The 27,916-nt window shown below is 40.0% G+C and overlaps 2 protein-coding genes across 2 annotated transcripts in view; one reads left to right on the top strand and one right to left on the bottom strand.

The window, feature by feature from the left end:
- LOC126236945 (esterase FE4-like) overlaps positions 1 to 17,005 on the top strand; it is a 102,137-nt gene extending 85,132 nt beyond the window's left edge. Inside the window, exons 8-11 of the mRNA XM_049946639.1 lie at positions 2,231 to 2,412; positions 11,514 to 11,646; positions 11,970 to 12,090; positions 16,703 to 17,005. Coding sequence (XP_049802596.1) covers positions 2,231 to 2,412; positions 11,514 to 11,646; positions 11,970 to 12,090; positions 16,703 to 16,856 — 590 coding nt within the window. The 3' untranslated portion in view covers positions 16,857 to 17,005. The remainder of the gene's footprint in view (positions 1 to 2,230; positions 2,413 to 11,513; positions 11,647 to 11,969; positions 12,091 to 16,702) is intronic.
- Positions 17,006 to 26,812: 9,807 nt separating this feature from the next.
- Positions 26,813 to 27,916, bottom strand: part of LOC126236946 (esterase FE4-like) — a 71,171-nt gene continuing 70,067 nt past the window's right edge. The window contains exons 10-11 of the mRNA XM_049946640.1: positions 27,560 to 27,680; positions 26,813 to 27,343 (exon numbers count right to left, since the gene is read on the bottom strand). Coding sequence (XP_049802597.1) covers positions 27,190 to 27,343; positions 27,560 to 27,680 — 275 coding nt within the window. The 3' untranslated portion in view covers positions 26,813 to 27,189. The remainder of the gene's footprint in view (positions 27,344 to 27,559; positions 27,681 to 27,916) is intronic.

Raw genomic sequence — 27,916 nt, 5'->3', positions numbered from 1 at the left:
TGCCCCTGACTGAAGAAAGTTCTTGTTTCGCAGTCGTGATCTGGGCCATTCCTTGGTCTCGCCATTCTGGCAAATCTTTATTTCAAGTAACTTTTATTTGTTCTTATTTTGGATTTTACCGATTGGCCAGCGTTGTCTCGTTCGGAAATAGCGGCTGTGGCCGTTTCACGCACGACGCGCTCTAATTCTGAAATTAATTTGTCGTTAATTTCTAGATATTAGTACGTAAGCCATTGCGAAACATCATCAACAATGTGCGTGCACTGATCATTGTACTGTTATTTAATTTCACACCTCGTTCTTGTACGAGAGTATCGATTTTGTTTTGTAACTGCACAACGGTAAATTTTGTTTTTGATCTGTAGAAAAGCTCTGTACAACTTCCATAAGACTACGCTAGCCTTCTCTTAATTGTGAAACACCATTTGCTAGAGTGTCATACTGTAATGAAAAATGTTGAAATTAGCAGTCAATTCGTTACGAGACTGGTTTTTAAATCTTTGGATAGGCTTTGTAATTTTTTGGGTTTGTTCTCAAATTGCATGGTCATGTCATCCCTCATTGCTTTAAAATTTTCTAACAATAGGACCATGAGATTATTTGGTTGACGGCCTATTTTTATGTTCGTTTCACGTGAAAATCGTCCATTGGAGAATCTGGTTCACCAGACTGATAAACTGCACTACGTGCAAGATCACCTAATTGAACATTATTTTCACACAGTATGTTATCTCTCATAATATTTGTTTACGTATGAGGGCGTGATTCCAGACCGGGCTCCGAAGATCGTGCATTTTCGACCTGCATCTTAGCAAACTCGTTCTGCTTAGCGTTAAGCTCTACGTTACTGTCCTCCTGTGTAGACATGTTTTACCTATTTTTAGAATCACATTAATGTAAATTATAATTATTTTTACAAAAATTTGGAATGAGCGTTATCTGAAAAACATCTGCTAGATAACAATGTCCTACTCAGGAATACTAGTATAAGATTGTAATGGAGCACAGGCTGTTACTGATAAAATGCTGTCAAGTTAGGTAGCCATCTTGTGAATTAACGCAGAGAATATTGGTATTGAATGAAGTGGACGAAAATTTCAAAACTACAGATTTCACGAAGCATGACAGGCTAATATTACAGGTTACAGATTGCTCTTACCTCAAACAGTGATGGGCTGACTGTCTAAAAATGATTTCTAAATTTGATAAATTGAATTATCTGATTTGTTTCCCTCCTTTTTTAACTCTATTTTCCTTTTTAAATCTCTATCCTCCATTGAGAAGTGGTCATGCAATACAGAGAAACAAACCACTTTAGATGGTTATAAGCCCTTTCGCGGTCTCGCCATTTATAATCGTTCTTCCAGTTTAGTAAGCTGCCAAAAATTTTTGAAGTAAGAATAAAAGTCGGGAGAGAGAAAGGGCGATTATATGGTAAGATGAATGATGAAAATCGCCGAAATTTGTGTTGCAGACATATCTCTAACACGATGATGTGTGACCTTGGGAAGATAATTAATCAGTTTTGTGCATCAGAATTGACTTTGCAACAGAATGTCGCTTATAAATCAGCATCAAACGTCGTTCTCATGTAGTGTCATGAAGATAGATTCGTTTTCAAGAACGTCCTGTGAGCACTTGACGCAGCGACAATAACATCATCGTATCAAGACGAGCAACGAATATTTGCTGAAAAAATTAAAAATTATTAAATGAGGACAAGGAATAAATGACATAATACAAATAAATAAAGGAAAGATTCATATTATTCAAATTCAGCTTATCTGAATCAACATCGTAAGACACAATCCTTTCTCTGAGACGGCTGCGACAGAAAATTGAATCCCTTCGTAAATAAGTCACAGAACATCTCTGAGATCGTGCAGCTGTGATAGTAATTGAGGGATTACAGTACTTACTGCCATCAGGAATGTACGGGTACAAATGCACTGCCCAATCTTCAGCAGTGCCCTTACCCTCCCAAGCGTTTTTGCCATTCAGTACAAAATAAGTAAGTTTAATTATTTCTTTACGGTAATTGGTAGTGATTCTGTCTAACGCAGGAGCTTGCACATTACTATCGGAGGGCAATTCGAAATATCTGGAAATGCGGGGGTCATTTAATCCAGACTTGGTGATATTCATAGCTGGAGCCAGCTCACAGAGCTTCAGAGAATATTCACAGGAGTGTTTTCTAGAATGCTCATACGTTAACCAATGTTTGCTTCAGATAACGGCGCGTTGTCCACAGAAGGGCGAGTAAGGTACCTGAACGATAATTTTGACGAAATTGTCGGATGTGATCTACGCCTTCCGACGAGAGAAGAGAGACAGAATGGAGCTCACGCCGTTAAAGAGTTCTACTACAACGGCAGTGACATCACGTTGCAGGATAACTACACCACAGCTCTGGTAAGTGAGAGGCACTGGATGAACTCACGAAACGCCAAATACGTAGCACATGACACGTTAATTAAGACATGAAAATACTGCTAAGAATACACAAACTGTGAGAATTGAAAATACGAGAATTCCAAATGATTGTGTAATTACTTCAAACACGAGCTGTTTATCTCATTTTCACGTGAGTTTTGAATCCACTGAAGAGCTAAGACCAAGTTTCCCTTCTTTACTTGCAATAGTGTACAAGTGTATGTGTGTGTGTGTGTGTGCGTGTGTTTGCGTGGCAATGATTAGTGCCTGGTTAGTGTTGTAGGGTAAACGTGTCATTGGTAACGAAAATTGTGGAAGATGGTCAAACCATGTGCCTACTTGTCTTGAATAACATCAAGGAGGATTAGCATATATCTATTCAGTGAACGGGTCATCAACAGTCTCACATGTCCTCACTCTACGAGACACTGCAGAGAGGTTCGAGATTTAATAAACGACGCTGAAAACAGCTTGGTGGGGAACAGTTTGCCGCCATGTGGTCTTCTCTTGTTGGTAATGAACTGTCGTTAAAAACTGAAAATCATCAGGCTTCGAACTGGCTACGCTGCTGCGAATCGAGAGGTTTCAGTTGCTGCACCGTCTGGATCTTTTACGGGTACCAGTGTAAAACAGGACGCAAAACTTTCTGTGCTGTTCTGCGTCTACATCCACATCTACATGATTACTCTGCAATTCACATTTAAGTGCTTGGCAGAGGATTCAACGAACCACAATCATACTATCTCCGCCGGCCGCGGTGGTCTCGCGGTTCAGGCGCTCAGTCCGGAACCGCTTGACTGCTACGGTCGCAGGTTCGAATGCTGCCTCGGGCATGGATGTGTGTGATGTCCTTAGGTTAGTTAGGTTGAAGTAGTTCTAAGTTCTAGGGGACTGATGACCACAGATGTTAAGTCCCATAGTGCTCAGAGCCATTTGAACCATACTATCTCCCTACCATTCCACTCCCGAACAGCGCGCGGGAAAAACGAACATCTAAACCTTTCTGTTCGAGCTCTGATTTCTCTTATTTTATTTTGATGATCATTCCTACCTATGTAGGTTGGGCTCAACAAAATATTTTCGCATTCGGAAGAGAAAGTTGGTGACTGAAATTTCGTAAATAGATCTCGCCGCGACGAAAAACGTCTTTGCTTTAATGATTTCCATCCCAGCTCGCGTATCATATCTGCCACACTCTCTCCGCTATTACGCGATAATACAAAACGAGCTGCCCTTTTTTGCTCCCTTTCGATATCCTCCGTCAATCCCACCTGGTAAGGATCCCACACCGCGCAGCAATATTGTAACAGAGGACGTAGAGTGTAGTGTAAGCTGTCTCTTGAGTGGACTTGTTGCGTCTTCTAAGTGTCCTGCCAATGAAACGCAACCTTTGGCTCGCCTTCCCCACAATATTATCTATGTGGTCTTTCCAACTGAAGTTGTTCGTAATTTTAACACCCAGGTACTTAGTTGAATTGACAGCCTTGAGAATTTTACTATTTATCGAGTAATCGAATTGCGACGGATTTCTTTTGGAACTCATGTGGATCACCTCACACTTTTCGTTATTTAGCGTCAACTGTCACCTGCCACACCATACAGCAATCTTTTCTAAATCGCTTTGCAACTGATACCTTACTAGACGGTAAATTACAGCATCATCGGCGAACAACCTAAGAGAACTGCTCAGATTGTCACCCAGGTCATTTATATAGATCAGGAACAGCCGAGGTCCCAGGACGCTTCCCTGGGGAACACCTGATATCACTTCAGTTTTACTCGATGATTTGCCGCCTATTACTACGAACTGCGACCTTCCTAACAGGAAATCACGAATCCAGTCGCACAACTGAAACGATACCCCATAGGCCCGCAGCTTGATTAGAAGTCGCTTGTGAGGAACGGTGTCAAAAGCTTTCCGGACCATAGGATGGACAATTCTCGTCACACTTTACGTGCACTACCGCTACACGGGGCATTTTCTGCGTAGGCTATTACAGCAACACCAACCTCGTCAACACCTTTCATCAGAATAGGATGCCTTCCTCTTCCAGGTGTCACACCAAGCTCACTCACGTTTTCTAATTTCAGTATCGTCTTCTTTAATCCATTTCATGACACCAGGCCTCTGGTCAGACTTTTCACTCAGCGATACTCTCTCGATGCATCACTGTAATTGCTGCCGTTCACATAGAACGGTTTCACTAGGAGCGCACAGTCTCTCTTCTCCGTAGATATACTGTTCACTCACTTTATGGATTGTCAAATGACAGCATGGATGTCATACAGTCATACAGTGTACAGCGTCAGATTTGCACTTAGTGGCCAAACTAGAAACTAATATTTGACGTCGTAAATCGGTTCCCCGTTAACACATTAGCATATGTATCCAGTATCGCTGCCATGAGAAAATCACAGTCCACAATGGACCTCTACGATAAACTGCACTTTAATTGTAACCACCCAAAACCTATTGGAGAGCGGATAGCTACAAGACAGAGTTAAAATTTAAACATTACATACTTCCTCCAGCCAAGGCAGCCCGCATCTCGTGGTCGTGCGGTAGCCTTCTCGCTTCCCACGCCCGGGTTCCCGGGTTCGATTCCCGGCGGGGTCAGAGATTTTCTCTGCTTCGTGATGGCTGGGTGTTGTGTGCTGTCCTTAGGTTAGTTAGGTTTAAGTAGTTCCAAGTTCTAGGGGACTGATGACCATAGATGTTAAGTCCCATAGTGCTCAGAGCCATTTGAACCATTTTTGAAGCCAGCCAAGGCAAATTGGGCAAATCGGTTGGTCCTCCTACACTGGGTGTGATCTAGGTTGGAGCTTAGGCGGTTTATAAGAGCACCATTTGTTCAAGGGCGGCTCCAGAGGAAACCCCGAAAAACTATAATTTTTGGGTAAGAAAACTATCAACTGTGGGGGTGGCCACTTCTATCATTTGTCTTCATAGGAAATCGTCGAAATTTTTACCATATATTCTTAAGATAAAGTTCTCAGTGAATCTTGAATCTTTTTTCAATATAGTTATCCGGTATCTAGATCCAGAGGTTCGAATTTACTGTACTTTTGCATATAAAATTTTTGCATCTAATACCCGGTTTGAGGCATAAATATAGTTTGAACTGATGTAGTTGTCACATCGTAAGGGTGTTAGGATCATCGCAATGGTTCTGAGTTCGCCAGACTAGTCTGCATTTTTTCACCAATAAAACTTAACTGTGTAATGGGAACTTCACACTTATACTAGTATGCCTAAAGTGCTACTGCAGTGATAAAAAATTGCCTAAAAGCGTCTTAATATGCGTAAAAACAACTTAAAATAAGTGCCAAAAATTATGTAAAACTGTAAAGACTGCAAATTCTGTTATATATTTCTAATTACATTTTTATTCCTTCCCGATACAAATCGTAATCATGGGGTTTTCGATGAATTGCGATCGACGAGCGAAGTATCCAGTGAAATGTAAAACAAACGATTTTGTGACAAGCTTATATAATGCGTAGTTATTGATTGCTTATATTTCTCACAGTATGTACATGTGTCGTATGTAAATGAACTGTAAAATCATTACTGCCATATAGAATTCGTTTTATATAAGCAGCAGGTACTGCTGTAGTAGGGAAAAGAAGGGGACCAGAGGAAAAAGGGTTCTTGTCGGAGCATATCTACCCAGTTTCGCTGTCATAAGATAATCACAGTCCATATTGGACTACCCACAACCTTTCCAGTTTTACTTAATTTTTGGTACTTATTTTAAGTTGATTTTACGCATGTTAAGACGCTTTTTAGCCAATTTTGGCTAAAACACATAGTCTGGCTAGCTCAGAACCACTACGATTATCCTAGCACCCTTGCGATGTGATAACATCAGTTCAAACTGATTTTACGCCTAAGACGGGGTATTAGATGCAAAATTTTACATGCAAAAGTACAGTAACTTCGAATACGTTCAATTTAAATACTTTTATAGAAAAGTGAAGAACCAGATACCTCAATCCTCATCCTGCCTTTCTCAGCAAAAATTGCAGCATACAAACATATTCGCAGATTTTTGTGCTGAAAGAGAGTAGCAGACAGTGATGGGGAAGACAGAGGAAACATTGCCAGTGGGAGAGAGAGATGGTGGGAGGAGAAACTGATGAAGCAAAAGAGAGAGGAGACAGTGGATGATGAGTGGTGACCACGCGTAGGCTTGGGGGAGGGAGGGGGGGGGGGTCTGGACCCAGCCATATCGGCGAACTTTAACACGTAGGTACAGGGGAGAGCGCATTTTGGACAGAAATTATACGCGTGGGTATAAGGAAAAATAAGCTGGACCTCCCCTGAATTTTTGAGCTGCAGATGTATGGCTGGAGGCAGTGGCAGTGGGAAAGGAAGACAAAAGGAGACAGTGTAAGTGAGTGAGGAGACAGTGGCAGTGGGGTTCACTGTAAATCAATATAAGTAAAAGGAGGCACTGGGAGAGATATATACTGAAGCGCCAAAGAAACTTGTATAGGCATGCGTATTGAAATACAGAGATATGGAAACAGGCAGAATACGGCGCTGCGGTCGGCAACGCCTGCATAGGACAACAAGTGCCTCGAGCAGTTGTTAGATCGTTACTGCTGCTAACAATGTGAGGTTATCAGGATTTAAGAGAGTTTGAACGTGGTTTTATAATCGGCGCATTACGGATGGGATATAGCATCTCCGAGGTAACGATGAAGTGGGGATTTTCCCCTACGACTATCTCACGAGTGTACCGTAAATATCAGAAATCTGGTAAAACATCACATCTCCAGCATCGCTGCGGCCGGAAAAAGATACTGCAAGAACGGGACCAACGACGACTGAAGAGTCGTTCAGCGTGACAGAAGTGCAACCATTCCTCAAATTGCTGGTGATTGCAGTGCTGCACCATTAGCAAGTTCAGCGTGCGAACCATTAAACGAAACATCATCTATATGGGCTCTCAGAGCCGAAGGCCCACAATTATACCCTTCACTGCACGATGCAAAGCTTTACGCCTCGCCTGGGCCCTTCAACACCGACAATGGTTGTTGATGACAGGAAACATGTTGCCTGATCGGTCGAGTCTAGTTTCAAATTGTATTGAGCGGATGGACGTGTACGGGTATGGGGACAACCTCATGAATCCATGGATCCGGAATGTCAGCAAGAGACTGTTCAACCTAGTGGAGGTTCTGTAATGGTGTGGGTCGTGCGCAGCTGGAGTGATATGGGACCTCTGATACGTCCAGATACGTAAGCCTCCTGTCTAATCACCTGCATCTATTCATGTCCATTGTACATCCCGACGGACTTGGGCCATTCTACCAGGACATTGCGACAGCCCACACGTCCATATTTGCTACAGAGTGGCTCCAGGAACACTCTTCCGAGTTTAACACTTCCGCTCGCCACCACACTCCGCAGACACGAACATTATTGAGCATATTTGGGATGCCTTGCAACGTGCTGTTCAGAAGAGATCTTCTCGCAGTCGCACTCTTACGGATTTATGGACAGCCCTGCAGGATTAATGGTGTCAATTCCCTCCAGAACTATTTACGTGTCTTTAGCTCTTCAGTGTATATAGACAGCGGCAGTGAAAGGGAGATGGTGCGTACGAAGGGTCAACTACCAAGAAAGATTGGGTAAAATAATTTAAAATGTTATGTATTACAGGAGCGCGAATATGTTCGCATGCCCACATTTTTGGCGAGGTAGGCGGAATGAGGACTGAGGCAGCTGGTTCACAAATATCCTGTCACAGCCTTTCAAAGATGATCATATTCGCTATTTTTGGCTGTCTCGTACCAAAATATCTGGGTATTATGCCCAAGCAGTCTTCAAAATTTTGCCAATGAAATTCGGTTGCATCTCGTACATCCATTGTGGCAGGACCAGCCACAGCCATCTACTGAAGCTGTTCCCTCCTCTGGCGCTATTCCCACATATCCCATAGCGAAATCACTGGTAGTAGGGTTAGGAAATTGCCTGTGGGAACACCAGTGACATTGAAAGTTTGAATTCGGCCTGCACACGTTCACAGATAGTTTAATGTGCGAAGGTTTTGTCCATCGTAGAAATTGTCGTGCCACACATCACACATAGTAGTTTGCAGTTCTCAACTGTATATTTTACAACTGGGGCAGAGAATATCGAAATAGTAACTCATTTTACTTCTCTTGGAAGCTTGTTCACTACAGACAACAATAAATAAATATTAACATACAAAAATTCAATATATTTTGTCGGACATGGAGCCAATGCTTTCTTCCACTTCCTAATGTTTATGGTGACCATCATTTGTATGTTCTCCTGAGACTTTTCTTCATTCCTGCTGTTGGTTGTGTTTGAAATACCTTGGCACTGGCCTTCCGCTTCGTTTTTCAGTTCTTTTTGATGTGCTGCGCTCCCCCATTTTCTAATTAATGCGATTTTGAAAGGGTTTGTGGAAAGTGTTCAACTCTTTTTCATTAGGAAATTGGCTAGAGTAAAAGTTAAAAAAAAAAACTGGGCTCCCAATTTTAAGTAAAATGCAGACTGTTGTTTTGGTGATTTAATTTGAAGACCTGGAGGTCTGTGCCCGTTTCGTACGTTTTGTCACAATTTTGATCTTAAAGAGATACGCTTTATTTAGTTGCACTGATTTGTTTCTTGCAGCCAGTAACTTCCCTCCCCCCTCCCGTCATCCTCCCCCCTCCCGTCTCCCTCCCCCCTTTAGATACCACAACAACATTTAGGAGAAATAAGCTGAATATTTTACAAGGTGCTTAAATGTTGATTCACTTCGTTAAATTATATGTAAAACTCTGGTAAAAACAATTCCATGAGGATAACTTCAGTTCTTGAGAACCTCTGATTTGATAATAAAGATAGAAAAAAGTCTTTTGTATACCTCTGGGTTGCAGATACTAGTTTGAAGGCTGCTTCTGCATTATTAAGATTGTAATGATATTTCTTCTACATTTAAGATACTAATAAATTTTTATCCTAGGCCGGTAGCAATTCCATCTGTAAGTGCGTACCTCTCTCGAACCTGTTAACTTTAACTAGCACAACGAAGCTAGTTAACATTCAGTGGCGCTTTTTCTTATGTTAGTATTAGTTACTCGATTTCTTTTAAAGTTGGGGCAAAAGCTTTGTTCTGTTTAACCTGCCTACTGCGAAAGAGAGCTTTGCTGCACATTTTCAAGCACGCTACCTATCCTGTCTGACTGTGTCGGCTAGTTGTGACTTGGGGGGGGGGGGGGGGCTGGATCCCGAGGTCTACATCTGGGGTCTGTTGTGCCGTCTGCGGATTTGTGGCCTGATCTTACAAAGGACTGCTCTATTAGCCTACTATAATCTCCAGGTCACGGCGTGCCTCAACATGAATTTCCATGTGAATGATTAATATTTAGTGTTTTGATGTACTGTAATTTCAAAAAATCTTTGAGGAATATCTAAACTATTTCGCCTTTGAAAATTTACATTTAATGCCTTTTCATAAGGGTGAAACCTCAAGTTTAATAGTTAATGTGGTTTTGTTTAATTTTTTTTTTAAGTTCAGCCTTGTGCTTAGTTAGTGTCGAGGAAAGGATATTATTGTTGCTTAATAAACTGTTTTATAAAGTATTTGCTAACAGATGATGTTCAATAGTTTTCCCCAGTCCTTCCTATACGGCCTGTTAGTTGGTTGTCCTTCTAAGATACAATAGCTTACTGCTTGTTTCACTCGTTATCGCCGCGCGAGGTAGCCGCGCGCTCTTAGGCGCCTTGCCATGGTTCGCTCAGACCCCCCGTAGGAGGTTCGGGTCCTTCATCGGGCGCGGGCGTGTGTGTATGTGTTGTCCTTAGTGTAAGTTAGTGTAAGTTAGATTAAGTAGTGTGTAAGCTTAGAGACCGATGACGTCAGCAGTTTGGTCTCATAGGAACTTACAACCACCACCACTCGCCCGCATCTCGTGGTCGTGGGGTAGCGTTCTCGCTTCCCACGCCCGGGTTCCCGGGTTCGATTCCCAGCGGGGTCAAGGATTTTCTCTGCCTCGTGATGGCTGGGTGTTGTGTGATGTCCTTAGGTTAGTTAGGTTTAAGTAGTTCTAAGTTCTAGGGGACTGATGAGCTCAGAAGTTAAGTCCCATAGTGCTCAGAGCCATTTGAACCATTTTTGAACCACCACTCGTTATCAACCAGTAGTAGACATTAAGTTCCTTAGTGTAAATTCTTTGGTTATGCACTTCAGGTAAGATTCCCCCAGTAAAGTAAGTCCCTTTTCGTGTTGAACTTACAAGTAAAAGAAATAACTTGTTTTGTCTGAAGGAGGCCACATGTGTATTGGCACTGATTGTCGAAAATGTGTTATGGAGTGGGCGATTGTTATTTTACAGTACTTTTGTGTAGGAAAAAATTAACTTATCTTAACATTCATTTTGTGCAAATTGACTCATTTGCTTTTCAATTGTCACGAGATAACACCTGTGACAATCTCTTACTTCATCTGGCTTTTCTGGAGCTATCACACAATACAGAAATGTCAGCTTCCAAATTTTTACAGTTACCTTTTTATTAAAATAAATGAAGAGTCTTTAGATTGTTAAAATATATAGACATTTTAATCGCTTTTTTAATTAAAATTTAGTGGCATGAAGAATCAGATAATAGACATTATTATGGTATGTAACATTTAATTCTTTCATTAAATGCGTTAATTAGTAAAAAATATGATTAAAGTTACTGCTTGCAAACAGTAGAAAATCAGAGTTCGAGCCCTGAACTGGAGCAAATTTCCAATTGTTACTGTAAGTTCATTATAATATTGTTCATCACCGACCAGAACCAAAGTCTATCTGACGGCTTTAGTTCGTTTATCAAGCTACTGGTTCTTTGGCACTTGTGGTTTTATTGCTCTTTGCTAGATCTACATTTTCACTGCTCTTATTGCCCTGAAATGTCTGTAAGTTCGATGTCCAGTTTCCATTTGGTTACCTACGTTTCCGTTCGTTGAAGAGTTGATAGTACAACTACACTAGGAAATTTCTGCTTAATTTATTTTATTTTATTGTTGCTCTTAAAGTTTTGTGTTTCATGATGGATTTATTTCATATTGCAGTTTGATTCCCACCTATTCTTCTCGGAAGGAGTTGACACTGTCATTAGGAGTATGGCTCGCTATTCTTCGGAGCCAGTATATTACTACGAGTTTACTTACGTGGGCCCTCTCAGCACATACCCTGGAGGACCAGGTAGGAAGAGCAGACAATTAATCGCCGCATTCATCTTTCCTTAGATTTCTCTAAAGTCATTTTTTCCTAACGTAATTAGGTGTTAAAAATAGGGAATCAAAATAATCCTTAAACAGTCTATACAAATAACCGTTTATATTTAGAAAACGATAACTCCTAATTAAATATTAATTTTTGGCAAATGGACAGTTCCTTTAGTAAAAAACGATTTTCAAAAGGTTAAATGTTTCATAACGAAAAGAGTGATATACAAATGGCGTATTACGGTATGTGAAAAAAGAACAAGACGATGGTGCTTTGACACGTGTGTTTTTGGTGTTCAGGTGCTGCTCATGGTGATGATACACGTTACTTGTTTGCATCGTCCTCGCTCGATCCGAATTCGGAGGGAGGTATCATCAGAGCTCAGATGCTAGCATTGTGGACTAATTTCGCCAAATATGAGTAAGTAATATGACTCTGTGATTTTAAATACGTGATTGTCAAGGATTTTCAGCGTACATAACAACACCAACGAACAGGGGTAGATGCGACTAGTTTAAGATCAGTGCGTGCAAAGCATATGACGCAGATTCGTTAAACAAGTTTGGCAATTCGTCTAGAATATTTTGTGAATATTACTCAAATAAACAGTATTTCATTAGCTATTTGCAGTCTCTGTTCGTAGCTGCATTGCATGACACCCAGTGTTTCGTGACTTCTGCAGAGTGATTCATTGATGATGTTACAAACTTTCATGGATGGTGGACATGAGCGTATGTATCAGTTTGAGGTAAGGGATCCTACACCGAAACCGACAGAGTCGAAAGTTTAAGCGAAAATCGATCTGTTACCTCTGACAGTGAACCTCTTTTTCTAGAAGCTCTTTCCTTTCCATATTTTGACAAGTGGCGGTATGCAACAAAACAAGAAACAAATGTCCAGTAATCATAAGCTCCAAAGTTCATACTGTAAGAACGATGAGAAATTATTGTTCACCTTTCCTACTGCGAAACGTTTCTCTTCTGCTTAACAACTTAAGGAATGCATTTTAGAGCCCATGTTTAGTGGATAGTTTTCCTTGTTTTAGTCCACACTACCTGCTTACGAAACATGAAAAGCAAAGAGACCGCATTAGAAGAGACCACTGTCAGATATATCAGCGCGATTTTCGCCTATAACTGAAGACACTGTCTTTTAAGAAGTAGTGTCCCTTACCTCAGACTGATACATTTGCCATTGTCCCTCACAGCTGAATGCTTGTAACACCATCACCGAGTCATCCTATAAAAAATGTACGTGTCTGGAGACAACCTCATGAATCCGTGGACGCTGCATGTCAGCAGGGGGCTATTCAAGCTGGTGGAGGCTCTGTAATGGCGTGGGGCGAAGGAGTTGAAGTGATGTGGGGCCCCTGATACGACTAGATACGACTCTAAAGTTGACACGTACGCAAGCACCCTATCAGATCACCTGCAGCCATTTATGTTTATTGTGCGTTCCGAGGGACTTGGGCAATCCCAGCAGTGCAACGCTACATCCAACACGTCCAGAATTGCTACAGAGTGGCTCCAGGAGCGCTCTTCTGAGCTTAAACAGTTTATCTGGCCACCAGACTCCCCAGGCATGAACATCATTGAGCATATCTGGGATGACTTGCAACGTGATGTTCAGAAGAGATCTCCACCCCCTCGTGCTCTTACGGATTTATGGACAGCCCTGCAGCATTCACCGTGTCAATTCCCTCCAGAACTACTTCAGATGTTAGTCGAGTCCATGCCACGTCATGTTGCGGAAATTCTGCGTGCTCGCGAGGGCCCTACACGAAATTAGGCAGGTGTACCAGTTTTTGGGCTCTTCGGTGTTTGTACAACTGCTAAGCGGGTCGAAGCCTTCTGAGGAGTTTCGGGTGTTCTGAAGCAACTGAAGGAGTTGAATTCAAACAAGCCGCCAGGTCAAGATGGAATCCCAGTCTGGTTTTACAGAGAGTACTCGACAGCATTGGCGCTTCACTTAGCTTGCATTAATCGCGAATCTCTTGTCCAGCGCAGAGTCCCAAGCGACAGGGAAAAAGCGCAGGCGACTGCCGTACATAAGAAGGTCACGCGTAATTACACATCACTATGCTTAACAATGGTTTTCTGCAGACTTCTTGAACATATTCTCAGTTTGTATATGATAAATTTCCTTGAGAAAGGAAAGCTTCTGTTCAAAAATCATCATGTATTTGGAAAGCATCGCTCGTGCGAACTCTCAGCTTTCCCTTACGCCCACGATTACCTGCGAAACATGGATGAAGACAACAGGCGGCTGACACTGTGACCCGCTGCGTATTGTTAACGGACGTCCGAGCATACGAAAGAGGTTCCCAGATACGTGAGTGGTTCGAAGACTTCTTGAGTAACGTAACCCAGCACGACGTCCTCGACGCCCAGCGTTCATCAGAGACAACAGTATCGTAAAGAGTGCCAGAAGGAAGTGTGAAAAGTCCTCTCGTATAGTCTACACATAAAAATGATCTCACGGCCAATGTGAGCAACAGTCTGCGGCTCTTTGCTGATGGTGTGGCGTACAGGAAGTTGTCGTCGTTGAGTGACTGTAGAAAGATACAGAACGACTTACACAAAATTTCTAGTTGTCGTGTTGAATGGCACGTTGGTCTAAATGTACAACAATGTAAGTTAATACAGATGAGTAAAAAACAATCCCGTAATGTTAGAGTACAGCATTAGTAGTGCGCTGCCTGATACAGTCGCGTTGATTAAATGTCTGGGCTTAACACTTGAAAACGACATAAAATAGAGCGAACACACAGGGCCTGTAGAAGGGAAGGCAAATGACCCACTACAGTTTATTGGGAGTATTTTAGGAAAACGTACTTCATATTTAAACAAGAACACGTAGCCTATAGAACACTTGTCGACTCATAATTGAGTACTGCTCGAGTATTTGGGATCCGCACCTGGTCGGAGTAAAGGACACTTCAACTCAGAGATGTGATGCTAGATATGTTACCGGTAGGCTCGATCAACAAACAAGTATTAGAGATGCTTTGTGAACTCAAATGGGAATTCCCGGAAGGAAGAAGCCAGCTTCTCACGAAACACCATTGAGATAATTTAGAGGACCGGCATTTGAATTTGACTGCCGCTAACGTACATTTCGCGTTAGATAAGAGATACATGGAGTCGTACGGAAGCATGTAAATAGTCGTTATGTTCTCGCTCTGTTTGTGAATGGAACAAGAAAGGAAATGACTAGTAGCAGTACCCTCTGCCATGCGCCTGCCTGTGCCCTGCGTATTATGGATGTAGATGTGGATGTAGGTAGCAACAGAAGACATGTAAATAAAGTTTTTCAAAGAATTAGTAAGCTGTCCCCTGCAAATGAACTCTACAATAATTTCGAAAAAATACGGTTTATTCAGTACCGTACAACAATCAGAATAGCACCCACAATTAATATGGTATCTGAACAAGAATAAGCGAATAGTTTAGAATACACTAAAATTTTTGGTGTGCATATTTATGTAATTTTGAATTGTAAAATCTACGTTATTGAGCTTTTCAAACATCCACGTACAGCAGCTTTTGATCTTCACGTAGCTGCCAGTGTTGGAAACCCACAAGTCAAGACGCTTCACTAAGAAAAAATGAGTACCAGAAAGAAACAATATTCCTCTCATTTACACATTCGAATAGCCGTAGCTTGCAGACCAGCGTTCATAGTCTTAGTACTTAGTGAAATACTGATAAGATTTTTAGCACACCTTTCGATTTTACACTGTGTAAATTGCGACGTTTTCAAGGCGGTATGTTTTTCTGAATTGCATTTCTTTGACGTTATGCTAAAGAAATTTACTACACACAGATGTAAGAAAATCATTATTATTATGACAAAATATTTGATATATTATGACAGTTAAAAAATTCATTAATATCATATCACAACATATTGCATATTCTAACATTGTTAATATTAAAGTCAGTCGCATGTGTGGAACGTTAAAAGTAGTGTTTGTAGGGGTGGTGGTGAGAGGAGGTTGGCATGCAACGGAAATAGTATCAAACAGCGCTCTCTCCCCAAGCCCCATCCTTCCCGGAATGGACCCTGGATCTGCATCCTTGTAATGATTTCTAGAGAACCATCTATGACTCGTTTCTTAAGACTGATCACACTTTAGACTGTATTACAAAGGCGCCGATGTCCGGCGCCAAGGGAGAGCCAACGCCTCCTCCTAGCTCTTAGGAAACGTAGACATGTAATGTAATCAGATGTTATTCTTTCGAGAAAATGATTTAAAAGATCGGAATCACGTAGGTCTTTAAGAGTCGGACCTGAGACTTTTCTATGGCTACTTAGAAATATCCATTTGTCTTCCAGATTTTTAAAAATACTCCATGTACATACGTTTTGCTCCCCCCCTCCCCACCAAAGACCACCGCATGGGCGCTCTTGCTGTATCACATTACTCGAGGAAAAGCAACGTAATCATATCTTTGATAGACAACAGAAGATTGACGTACTATCCGTTTTAGCATCTATTTTCTGATGTTCTAGCTATTACAATATTTCAACCGTAGAACCTCCGTGACATGCACAATGATGAGGTTTACTGCTTTTACGTGCTTCACTGTTTCCTATTACATTACATACATGGAGGGCGAACGCAGGTGATTTAAAAAGAAGAAAAAAAAAAACAGGAAATTTCCTTAACCTTATGACAGTCAGAAACAGCGGGTTTCTCTATTCGACCATCTTATTTCAAATTTAGTTTGTTTAGGGTGTTCAAGTTGTTACTCTCCAGACTTCTTACTTCATTCCTTCAGAGTTATCGACTTTAACTTTCTTTATCTTGCGGTGACGGAATGGTACACTTCACCAAATGAGAAAACTGGCAGGAAGACAAAGTGAAAAAGAGTATGAAGTCCATTACACTCTTTCAGCCACAAAAATTAATGTCCATTTTTTCTCAGTTTGAAAGTGTGAAGCTTTTGTCAGAGTGTAGGGGTTTTGCTTTGGCGATTCTGATAACCAGTAGATGACTTGTGACTCACTAATCATATTTTTGTTTCAGCAATCCAACTCCAGAACAGAGTTCACTTCTCACAGTGACATGGCAGGAGTACGACGAATCGTCCCCCAACTATTTGATGATAGCAGCTCCTCTCAGAACCGGAACCAACTTATTTGAGCCTTACATGAGCTTCTGGCATGATCCGCTGCCGTAAATATTGTGACAGTGTCAAAGCTAGCACAGCATTAGCATAAACATTAGTTACATAATTGCATAAGAGATTTATATTGTAAATTATATAAGAAGACAATCATGTAGTTAACAGCATCTTCTTTCCTTCGGAACTAAATTAATAATAATGTATGAGCCTTTAGAACATAAGTTAATGAATAAACTTTTGAAATTTTCTTTGTTTTTGTGCTTTACTTTCCAACTTTTCTTTCGTAATTCTGAAATTTCAGCGATAGTAAGTTGTGCATCTCCGATAAGTCATTTTTCTGTGAAACCTACTGTGTAAAAGAGGTGATCTTCACAAAAAACTTTATAAATTATGGAGGTCCGAAAAAATATGTTTATGCATATCCTAGCTAAGCTGCTGTATTTCACGCGAAATGTTCTGTGCAATAGAGAGTGCGTTATGCCAGAGCTAAAGGAATTCTAATGTGCTGCTGTTGGTGATAGTGTGGTGGATGCTTCCGTAACCAAGGGGGCTGAAGTGTCTGGTATTTCAAGTGGAACAGTATGGAAGGTTTATACAGCATACAGGGAAAGCGGATAAACATTATTCACTAACTTAACACTTTCGGGCTCAAATGCCGTGGTCCATACATAAAACTTTCCCCTCCTCTGACGTTTCGCCTTCGACTGCGGAAGGCATCCTTCAAGGACAAGCTGCGAACTGCAACGAGAGCGCGAATGAGGGCCGTATATGTAAGCCATCCAGAGGGCGCCGCTGTCAATCACGTGACGTCGGCTGTGCTATGATCTCTGATATTGCCAACTTTCTCAGTTGAAATTAATCGATTGTTACGCTGTTGCTGCAACGTTAACATCCATATCTTATCCAGCTTAATGCCTTCATCTTTTCTATTAAAATTATGGCAGTGTTTGGCAATCTCAATAGCCTCTCTGTACATTCGCGCACAATAATGCGACGTCTTTGCTATGGCGGTCGTCTCCTAAACTTTATTTCATGATCACCTTCCTTAAACACATGATCCGCTACAGCCGATTTATCAATATGTCCGAGGCGGCAGATCCTTTTACGTTCACCCAGACGTGTATTGACGCTTCTTTTTGTTGTACCTATATAGATCTTTCCACAACTGCACGGAATTTTATAGACACGTGGTGTAATCTATAACATGAGTTAGTAAGGATGCAAAATGGCACACTACAGTATCACATTGACTTATTAACCATTATAATTTACTCAAGTTCATTGATAATGAAAACAGAATTTTGGTCTACAATATTAGTCCCAAAGCCCAGTTGGTCATGAACACTCTGTAAGAGACATGTCTAGACTCACAGATCAATAGAATTTTGCTGTGGGAGTAGCATGGAAGTTATAAAGTGATGTATGCTCTCAGTGTTGATATGATTTCAATATTGCGTTAGATTCTGAATTTCATGTTCCCCTTTGGAGGTTATACTAAGAAAGTGAAAAACAGACTTTGAAATAAACAGACACATAGCCTCCTACTTTTAAAATTATTTTTAATACTTTTAAGGAATACTAAAGAATGGTCATTCAAGTGCACTGTATGGACTTCAAAAATATGTTTCAGTAAACACTGCATCTGTAATGTTTCAAACTTTAATTTCTCCCCTGAAAACCCTGTATATTAAACTTAACCAAATATTTCCGTGTCATCGTCATATAGAAAGCAGACACTTCTGAAAAACTTTGTGAAGGGTTCCAACACAGAGCAGTTTCTAATTTTCTGTTGTCACAGAGAACAGGAACACAAATGTTACCTGTACGCTTATACAGATACTGCAAATGTTTCGTTTTCTGTACAAAAGCCAGTGCTCATCACTTATATTTTACATGCATTGGTTTCAGCTGTTATCTTACCAAGGAACTAATACATTACTGAAGTTAGTTAGTTTAATAAAAGTCACAGAGTATCTTTTGAAAACTTCTTAGTTTTGGGTATTAAGATACATAACACTGTTTTTCTATGGAAGTGCAGAAAGAGAGGCTTCCTTATTACAGAACTGACACTGAAAGTTAAAATTTCCTGCCTTCAGTAAGCAATTTCTTCGAAGTTCATATTCGTAATCTGCTTGCCACGGACATTTCCACTCAGCATTAGATTCTGGTGGTTACAAGTTTTAATTAAATTTCTAAATATATTTGCAACTCTGGAAATATTTAATTACAATACTTTCATAGAAAGTGTAGGTAATCTGTCGTCCAACTTTACTGAATGAAGTAATAGCTATGAGAAGTAAATAATTTTTTATTGCACTTATGCCTATGAATATACACAAGAGCATCTGATCTCATAGGCATACAAAATCAGACCAGATGAGTATTAAAGATATCACACTCATCACTGTTCTTTTGTTCTATTACCCAAAATGGTCTATATCAATACACTGTTATTGATATATTGCTTCTAGCTGGGGGAGAAGTCCACACAAAAGAAAACTGTTTATCTCATAGCTCAGTGATGCGTCATTGCTAAGAACTTGTTTTAAACTTCATTCTTTTTACAGTGAATTCTTCTACCACTTTTATTACAATATTCATTTCCCTTCACCCCAGTATGAGTCCAAAGCGACCCATTTATGGACACTGTTTTGTTAAGAAAAATGTGTAATGTCATACCCTCTGTGATTTCAGAAAACTTGTACAATGTTATGTTACCATCAGAATCATTTGAAAAGTACTTAAACAAAAAATAGTCGTAAACCAGCTCTGCGGTGTCCTTTTAAGAAATGATACAACAACAGATGTGAGAACTATTGAGGAATCAGCTTACCTGACATGACATGCAATAATAATGAACAAGACATCAAAGGTTATAGCCGATAGTTTATTTGGCGAAGAACAAGCTGTATTTCGGAGGGACAGATCGGCGACAGATGTAGTATTTATAATAAAACAAATACTCGAAAAACGAAGATAGTATAATAGGGAAATTCATTTAGCGTTCATTGATTTTGTTAAGGCATTCGATAGTGTTGACAGTGAGACGTTGTGGAACATTATGAGAAAAACAGGATACCCGCAACACTTAAGAAAAGTTTTAAAAAGTCTGTACACACACACGATTGTAATTGTAGATGTAAGTGGCAGTCTGACGCAGCCTGTACTCACAAACGAGGCAGTATGACAAGGGTGCAGCATTTCACCGATACTTTTAACTTTTACTTAAATGACACAGATTTGAAATGGAAGGAGATTTTTGACAAAGAATTAAAATTAGCCATAATTCCCACCTGAATTGTCTTTTATATGCGGCCGACGCAACACTGACAGAGAATAATGAAGAAGACCTGTAAAGAGGAATACGTTTATTAGGTAAGGTTTGTCAAGAGCACCATACGACAGTTTCAGTAAGAAGACAAAATCAATGGTTTTCAAAGTGAAACACCCCCTATGGACGAAAACTGTGAAAAAAATAGAGCAATAGGAAAGGTTTAGCATTTTAGTTATTTAGAATGTGACGTTATATATGACTAAGACATTGATATGAAATTAGCAAAGTTTGGTATTATATGTGGAACAATAAACAGATGTCTAAAAAAAATAAAACGAGGAAAGAAACAAGATTTAAATTTTGTAAGACAATGGCAGTTCCGACGCTTGTTTACAGAAGTGTATCTTGGGTTGTAAGTAAACATATAAAGAAAGTCGCATGTAGGCAGTGGAGCTGAGGTATATAAGAGCAGTAAAGGGATACACAAGGGCCGACAGATTTAGAAATTCGGAAATTAGGGAAGAGCTGAACATATTTAACATCCTGAGTAACGTTCAATAAAATAGAAGGAACTGGAATGAACATCGTGAAACAATGGGTGGAAAAAAGGTTACCTCTCCAAATATGACGATTTAAGCCAGCTGGAGAACTCAAAGAAGATTGAGGAAGCAATTGGCAACGAAACAGACAAAACAAAAAAAAAACCTAGTGCTTGAACTGATATTATGAAGTTTAAATATATCGAGAAAGATTACCAGCTCCATGACGCTTTCATGGAATGTGAAATTGAGAAACAGTATCAATTATTGGTTTTTAAAAGTAGTGATGAAAAGAGTTATCAGGAACCCAGGACCACCACACCTAGGAAACTGGATGACAGCTCGACCGAGACACATGCAGCACGAGAGAAAACTTATATGACTGATGAGTTTACAAATTTTACTTCAGATATTTCTCAGTGACGAATTACTGTAAAGTTTATGTGCACTTCTTTGCATTTTTATTTTGAAACTTAATTTAATTTACTTTCACGCAACTTTAAAATAATAGACAAAATATTACACATTACACTGATTTTTGCATTGACGAATGTCTTCGCCAGTAAAATTGCGATATGGAGTGTTCTGTCACCTCTCGTTCTATGGCATGCCTGCGCTTTTCAGTAAACAGGTATCAACGTACTCGCACACATACTACAATTAATTGTGTAATAAATAGTATGTTACAAATAACACTGTCGTTGACGCTTCATGAACATTTCGTTCAGCAAATGTTGGATTCACATTATCAAAGTCTAGTTGCCTTGCCAAATTAGATTCAGTTTCCAACGCCCCAAATTTGTGTCACGTCGTTGGTGGATAGTTGATCTGCGACAGTTTTTATCACTGTACATATTAGCAGCTACATATCTGACGCTGAATAAAGTTGTGTGACCTTTTCTCTTGTCTTCTCTATCTCTTGTTTTTCTCTTCATTGTCTCAGTTTGTGTTTAGATTCCATTAGGTTAATACCACTTATATCAAGCTTGCACTCATATACACCAAATCTGTAGCTGTCAGAAGTCTGTAAAACAAATCACATTCAATGCTCCAGACTGAGAGGTGTTGAGACAAGATTGAGGCAGACCGCAGTAAGTTCTTGGCATTGCTACATATTAGACCGTAAGCCTTACGGTACAACTGCTCTTCGGTAGTTTCACCCTTCTCGGTGCAGCTGACAGGTAGCAGGTGTGCATGAGGACAGTGATCATTAGAACTAGCAAGAGGAATCCCAGTGGTGGAATAGTTGCCGTAATTCCTTACTTCGCCACTGGTGGATGCTATCTGCCATTGACACGAAGATAACTGGGGAATTAGATAGTACCCGGTACACCCTGTGTTGGTGGAGGCTTAACTACAGCATTTCTGACATGGCAACACTGACCTCTGTTGTGATATGATGACTGATGAGTGTAGTCATCTTGGGAGATGTTCTAAAACCCAATGTGATACAAAATTTATTTTACAATAGCAGTCTGGTATTGTCCAACACAGCACCCAGGGGCATGTGAGAGACTTGAGTTCCCCATGAGCCCTGGGCCCCAGGGATTTTGCTCCGTCTCACCCATCCACTCCCCTCTCAAATGGACAGAGTACCGTTATGAGCACAATTCCACAGAAGCAGAAGTACTCATGGAAATGGATAGAATATATGGGTTTCAGTGAAACTGAAGACGATCTGTTCAAGGAAGAGCATAACAAAAATGAATGTGAGATTCAACGATGTTCATACATTTACATTTATACAGACATTTGTGAGGATAATTGTTTTTCAGATATTGGCAGTCCCGTTTGCTGGATTTCTGGAAAAAAAATGGAAAACAAACTTAAACGGAGTCAAGAGTTCACTGTGAGAGGCATAGCAAAGCTATAAGAAAACAAAGTTTGCTATTGTCATTTAAAGCTGGTGATATACAGTTTACACAAAGGTGTCCTGTGTGGGTTAACAAGCATTTCGCTCTCATTTAAGTATATGGCCGAAAGAGACAGCCTTCCAGGAATTGTGAAACGAATCCTGTCGTCCTTTGTGTGCCACAAAGAGCACAGATTCGCCACGAGATGGGAAATCCACAGGTGAATATTGTGCTGAATGAGGCCAGGCTGATCAGGCATATCGCTGTAGTGTGCGAATGAGACAGACGGAACCTACATCATAGGGAAACCCCGTAGGAGCTGTTTGTGACCAGGAGACGTAGCAGTGTTAAATATGGCGGACCTAACATCGGTCATAAAGAGAAACATTTATGAAAACTGTTTAACTCTGTAATAATTCATGGTATGAAGCCACAGTGACTTCAATCTTTCTTAAATTTTCATGGTGATCCCAATAAAACTTTAATGTTGATCATATCTATAATACTTTAGGATTTACTGTTAAAGTGAAATTAACAAGTTTTGTAACAAAAACTTGAATGCTAAAATGTGAACACTTTGGTCGATCTTTGCGATCGACATTTCATATAAAAGAGCATCATTAAAATGATAAATGTTGTAAATATCAACTCTGTAACTAATTTGTTTAAAAGATATAGTAAATTTAAATTATCAGTATTTTCAGTTAAGCGATCAGATCATCATTTCCTCTACACAAAACACATTGAACGGTGACAACATGATAACTTTCTGAACCACAACGTAATAGCATATTGTTGTAAAATTAAGTGCATAATAGATACTTTTGTTCTTTATTTATTTATCAGAAAGCACGTTTGTGCAAGGCTACTGGCCGTGACATTCAAAGTTAAGAAGGAAATTGTAACGGTTTTATGTAAAAGAATTTAACATTTATTATGTAATGGATATTATTGTTATTTTATTTAGAACATGAAAGTGGTCAAGCTTTGATTATTTAAATATTTCAAAATGTAAAATAATGTAGAATAATGCGCAGCCAGTCAGACGGACGGCTTCAGGGAAGGGAACTGCACTAGTCAGTTGAGTGACGGCGTTCGGCATGCGGGAGACGCGACCGAAGACGGGCAGAGAGGGAGAGTAAGAGTGGAGACGCGAAAGCAGACAGTTCGGCTGGAGACACCAAAATGGACAGTTCTGGTCTAGAAACCAAAGGATACAATTAGGACTGAGACGCGAAAGCGAGCATTAGGTCTCTAGGCAGCTAGGAAGTGAAGCGACTTAGAAAATTTCGCGTTGTGCAGTATCGCTCTCTGAGCGGTGAGCAGCCGCGCATCTGGTGTGAACTCTTAACTTTTCGAGTAGGTAACGAGATGGAGTATTGGAGTTGTATTTCGCGATGAGATTGTTAATGATCGAACTGTGTCAAATGAATATGCGCTCGACTGTGACAGTAACTCTAAATACGACCGCTTTCGCCATTAGTTTGCTTTCTGAATAAACATTATTCTAACCAAATCGCAACTGTGTGGCCTACATCGTTTATGGATGGTTAATTTAGTTCCCAATATTATTATTACCGTTATTGGCTGTTATACTAATTTTGTATGTTTCATAGAATTTCGCAAACTTGCCATCAGCCGGACAGTTTAACCAAAGGATTGCAAGTGTCTAAATTAGGGCGTGTAATGCGACATATTCAACCCCTGGACGAATTTGAGCCAAGACATTTCGAAAAAGAGGAACCGCATGTAAGCCGTAACATCTCTGGGATGTTAGCTTGCACCTCGAATACTGTATTTGGGTGAAAATGTCAGTCTAGATATAGAGTGGATGTTAAATACTAGGATGGGGAGTGATTGTCCAAATAAAGAATTAGTATTAACTAAGACAAAATGAAAAATTTTTAAAAGACAAAACTAATGTGGCTGCTGTGTAAGCAATAGTGACGCTGAGGGAAGCATAAATTCTTGTCATGTACTTTGGTGTGTATATGGCCTAAAGCTATTGTAGCTCTGTTTCCATTTTCGTTTTCTGTGCTACAGCCTCTATATTTTTTGTGTTCATCTGTCAAAATTCTATCTTTCTACGATTTCTATCCAATATTTGGTAGGAAGTGATAGCAATGAGCCGAGAATTTTATCATTAATTGAAACCCTACATCAACTAAAATAATTTTTCAAAACACTGAGTTGCTTAGTGTCACTTATGATGCAATATCTGTCATTTTTCGTGTGATGTGGAAACTCCTGCTACCTGTTTTGACTTGAGTCCTGTTCTATGACTGTCATGCATTTTGCAGGCCACCTAGTTGTCCCATTAAAGGTAATTTGTCGTGATAATGGTAATAAAATTTACGTTGTGCTGTGAATTTTAATGAGTACATTAATGACTAATGATTTTTTACTTTTTTTCTGGCTCAATTATTCAATGATTTTTTCTGTTTTTAGTGTGGTTAAAGTAGAGGTATGAGTACTTTATGCTTATGCTAAGGACTACTGTGCAGTATATTTTTGAGAGAGTCTGTTGTGTCTAAGGATCTGTTGATAATGTTAGTTGATAGCTAGAAGGGACTTTTTTATTTCCATAATGATGACGTGAGAATTTAATATGATGACTAATGTACTACTAATAGTGTGAAGTGATATGTAGAAAAGCTATGATCTGTACTTGTTATCCCTATGGTACACCATTTTCACTGCATTAGACAGCTTTTAATGGTCGTTTCTCTGGTGTTTTCAATCGGTCATGAAGCAGCAAATACATGCAGACACAACGAAATTAGGAGTACCCACTGCAGTGGACTGTGTGTACTTTCACCCTCGGGACTGACTGAAAATTCCAAAGAGGTCACCATTAAGAGCCGTCCACTGCAGTGTACGCTCTGCGCCGAAAGGTTAGAGTGACTACAACCCCACACTACTCTGTTATGGGCATAGTGATGGTCACTGGGATCCCACTGCCCCCAAAAAACTTACTATCAACATCTACAAGCTCATCTGTTGTGTCTGAACTACAGAATAGTAGGAAACCTCTAACGATATATGTTCATCAGGGGTATACACCACAAGCGTTCCATTCACATAATGTGGCATTTAGCGTGATGATTACGTGTAGTGCCTCGTCCGTTAACGGCAGTAATACATGAGCCGTGCACCACCTGTCACAGCAGGTAGTGTGAGAAACGTCTTACGACCTTGTTATGCTGCAGCTCAGCCAGCACTGCCGGCGTGCAACATTAACGCATGCAACACTGACGCCACTAACAGAAGTGAAATGTCCGCAAGAAGTGAAGAAATCCACGTCGTCTGTTTTTCCTCCCTTATTTTTCCCTTATGTCTGACAGGTTTCGGGTACTGTATACATTTTCAAGCACAAGTGTATTCAGCGCAAGAATTAGTTACAACTACTGTTTGCGTAATGAACGTTGCAATCAAGTAGCAAATATAGAGTTGTAGGTCATGTAACAATCCTGTATTAAAAAAAAAGAAAAGAAAACAGCACGATGTAGTACAATCTGTCCATACAGTGTTATAAGTACAACTTTCAGATGGCACCTAAAACAAACCGAGTTTGGTCGCACAGAGGTTAGCACACTGGATTCCTATTTGAGAGGACGACAGTTCAAACTCGCGTCCGTCCATCCTAATTTAGGTTTTCCATAATATCCCAAAATCGCTTAAGGCAAATGCCGGAATGGTTCCTTTGAAAGGGCACGGCCGATTTCCTTCCCCATCCTTCCCTAATCCAATGGAACCAACGACCTCACTGTTCGGTCTTTTCCCCCACAGCAAGCAACATTCAACCAACCTAAAAAAATAAATTTACGCTGCTTGGTCAGTCGCTGTTTGAATGTGCCGTAATACGGTACCATCAGTAAAGCAAGCAAAAGTGCATGAAATTTCGAAATAAAATGAAAAAGTAAAGGGTCATATTTTATTGTGTTATAAATTTCCCATTCAATCAGATTTACTGTTCAGAAACTGCGTATTCATCTCCTACAAAAATTTATTAGTCATTCCAATTACTATTATGTTCGCTCACTAATGTCCTTCGTAAAAGAAGGAGCGTGAAGTTTCTACTGAAATCGTTCAAATGTATTTTCTGGCAAGTAGCATGAATGCAGTGATTATAATGACGACAATTATCCATGTGCTACCAAAACATGACAGCAGAATTACTTACTTTGTATTCTTCTTGGCACAAATTGCATGTAAAAAGTTAATTTGAAATAACTATACAATTAACCTTCCAAAATGAATTGTAGCTCAAATAACTGTTATTTTGGTATAGTATGCTGATAAATAGACAGAATGGAATGGTTAAGGAAAATCATATTATCAAGGTATTCCAGAATGTATTTATTTTGAATTTCTGACAGAGACCATTACACATTAGAGATTTGTAGAAGAATCGTTACCTTTTTCACAATACAAGTTAAGAAAAGTTAGGGTACAGCTTGCGAACATACCAGCAGTTTAGTACAACTGTGTTCCTGAAGACTGCAGCACTATTACTGTAAACTGGCTCAGTGCAGAACAATGTGAATATACAATACTTCATATTAAATAGTTTCTGCGTCTGAATATATGTATTCTGTACTAACATACGTCATTATCTGTAATAGTGCACCAAAATGTTGCTCTTGAAATTTTCCATTTAACCAAGTGGCAACTATTGCGAAATTGTTTTACTGTGCTTATTACTGACACATGATATGTCTTTACGGCAGCAGGTTGTGCCAGAAGGTCATGTATGGTTCGAAAAAGTTAGTTCTGAGGCGAAGAGGTCTCGTTATCTCCAGATAGTAAGGGGATGATTTGTCGTACTCCTTCCAAGTCTCCGTTAGTGTGGATGTCAGTTCCGGGGTTGGATTGCTGAAACAATAATAATTACATTATCGGATGCTCATTTTGATTTGCAAGAATCTTATGAGAGTATCGATTAAAGCAGCATCATTTCCACTTTGAATAGTATGGTAAGCCATGGACGATGAATTCATATGGACGTGTCGTTGTCGAACTAGTGCAACAGACATTTCATCTTATCTATAATCTGAAAAAATGTAAATATTTAGCATGATGATTACTTACTCATATTTAGCAAAGTTTGTAAACATAGTTATCATTTGAGCCCGGATTATACCTCCATCCGAATCAGGATCCAGAGAGTTTGATGCGTGCATGTATTGCACCTGATCGGAGTGAGCTGCACCTGAAAGTAAGTGAAAAGAATGTAGGAAAAATGTAGTGCAGGTTTCCTACATAAGTTTACTCATTATGTTTTTGTCCGGCATTTGAGATAGACCTTCCCATTCATTTCGGCGATATTCATGTTTGTCACTGGACCTGCAATTTCCCTCACCCATACGCGCCTCAGCTCAGAATAATAGGCTTTCAAATGACTCACGAAAGTTCTATCCAGCGGTTGCATCTTGTGGGAGGCATGAG

This window comes from Schistocerca nitens, chromosome 2, assembly GCF_023898315.1.
Source record: "Schistocerca nitens isolate TAMUIC-IGC-003100 chromosome 2, iqSchNite1.1, whole genome shotgun sequence".
Classification (NCBI taxonomy): Eukaryota; Metazoa; Arthropoda; class Insecta; order Orthoptera; family Acrididae; genus Schistocerca; species Schistocerca nitens.
The sequence above is the reverse complement of the archived record's forward strand: the minus strand, read 5'-3'. Positions and strand labels throughout refer to the sequence as shown.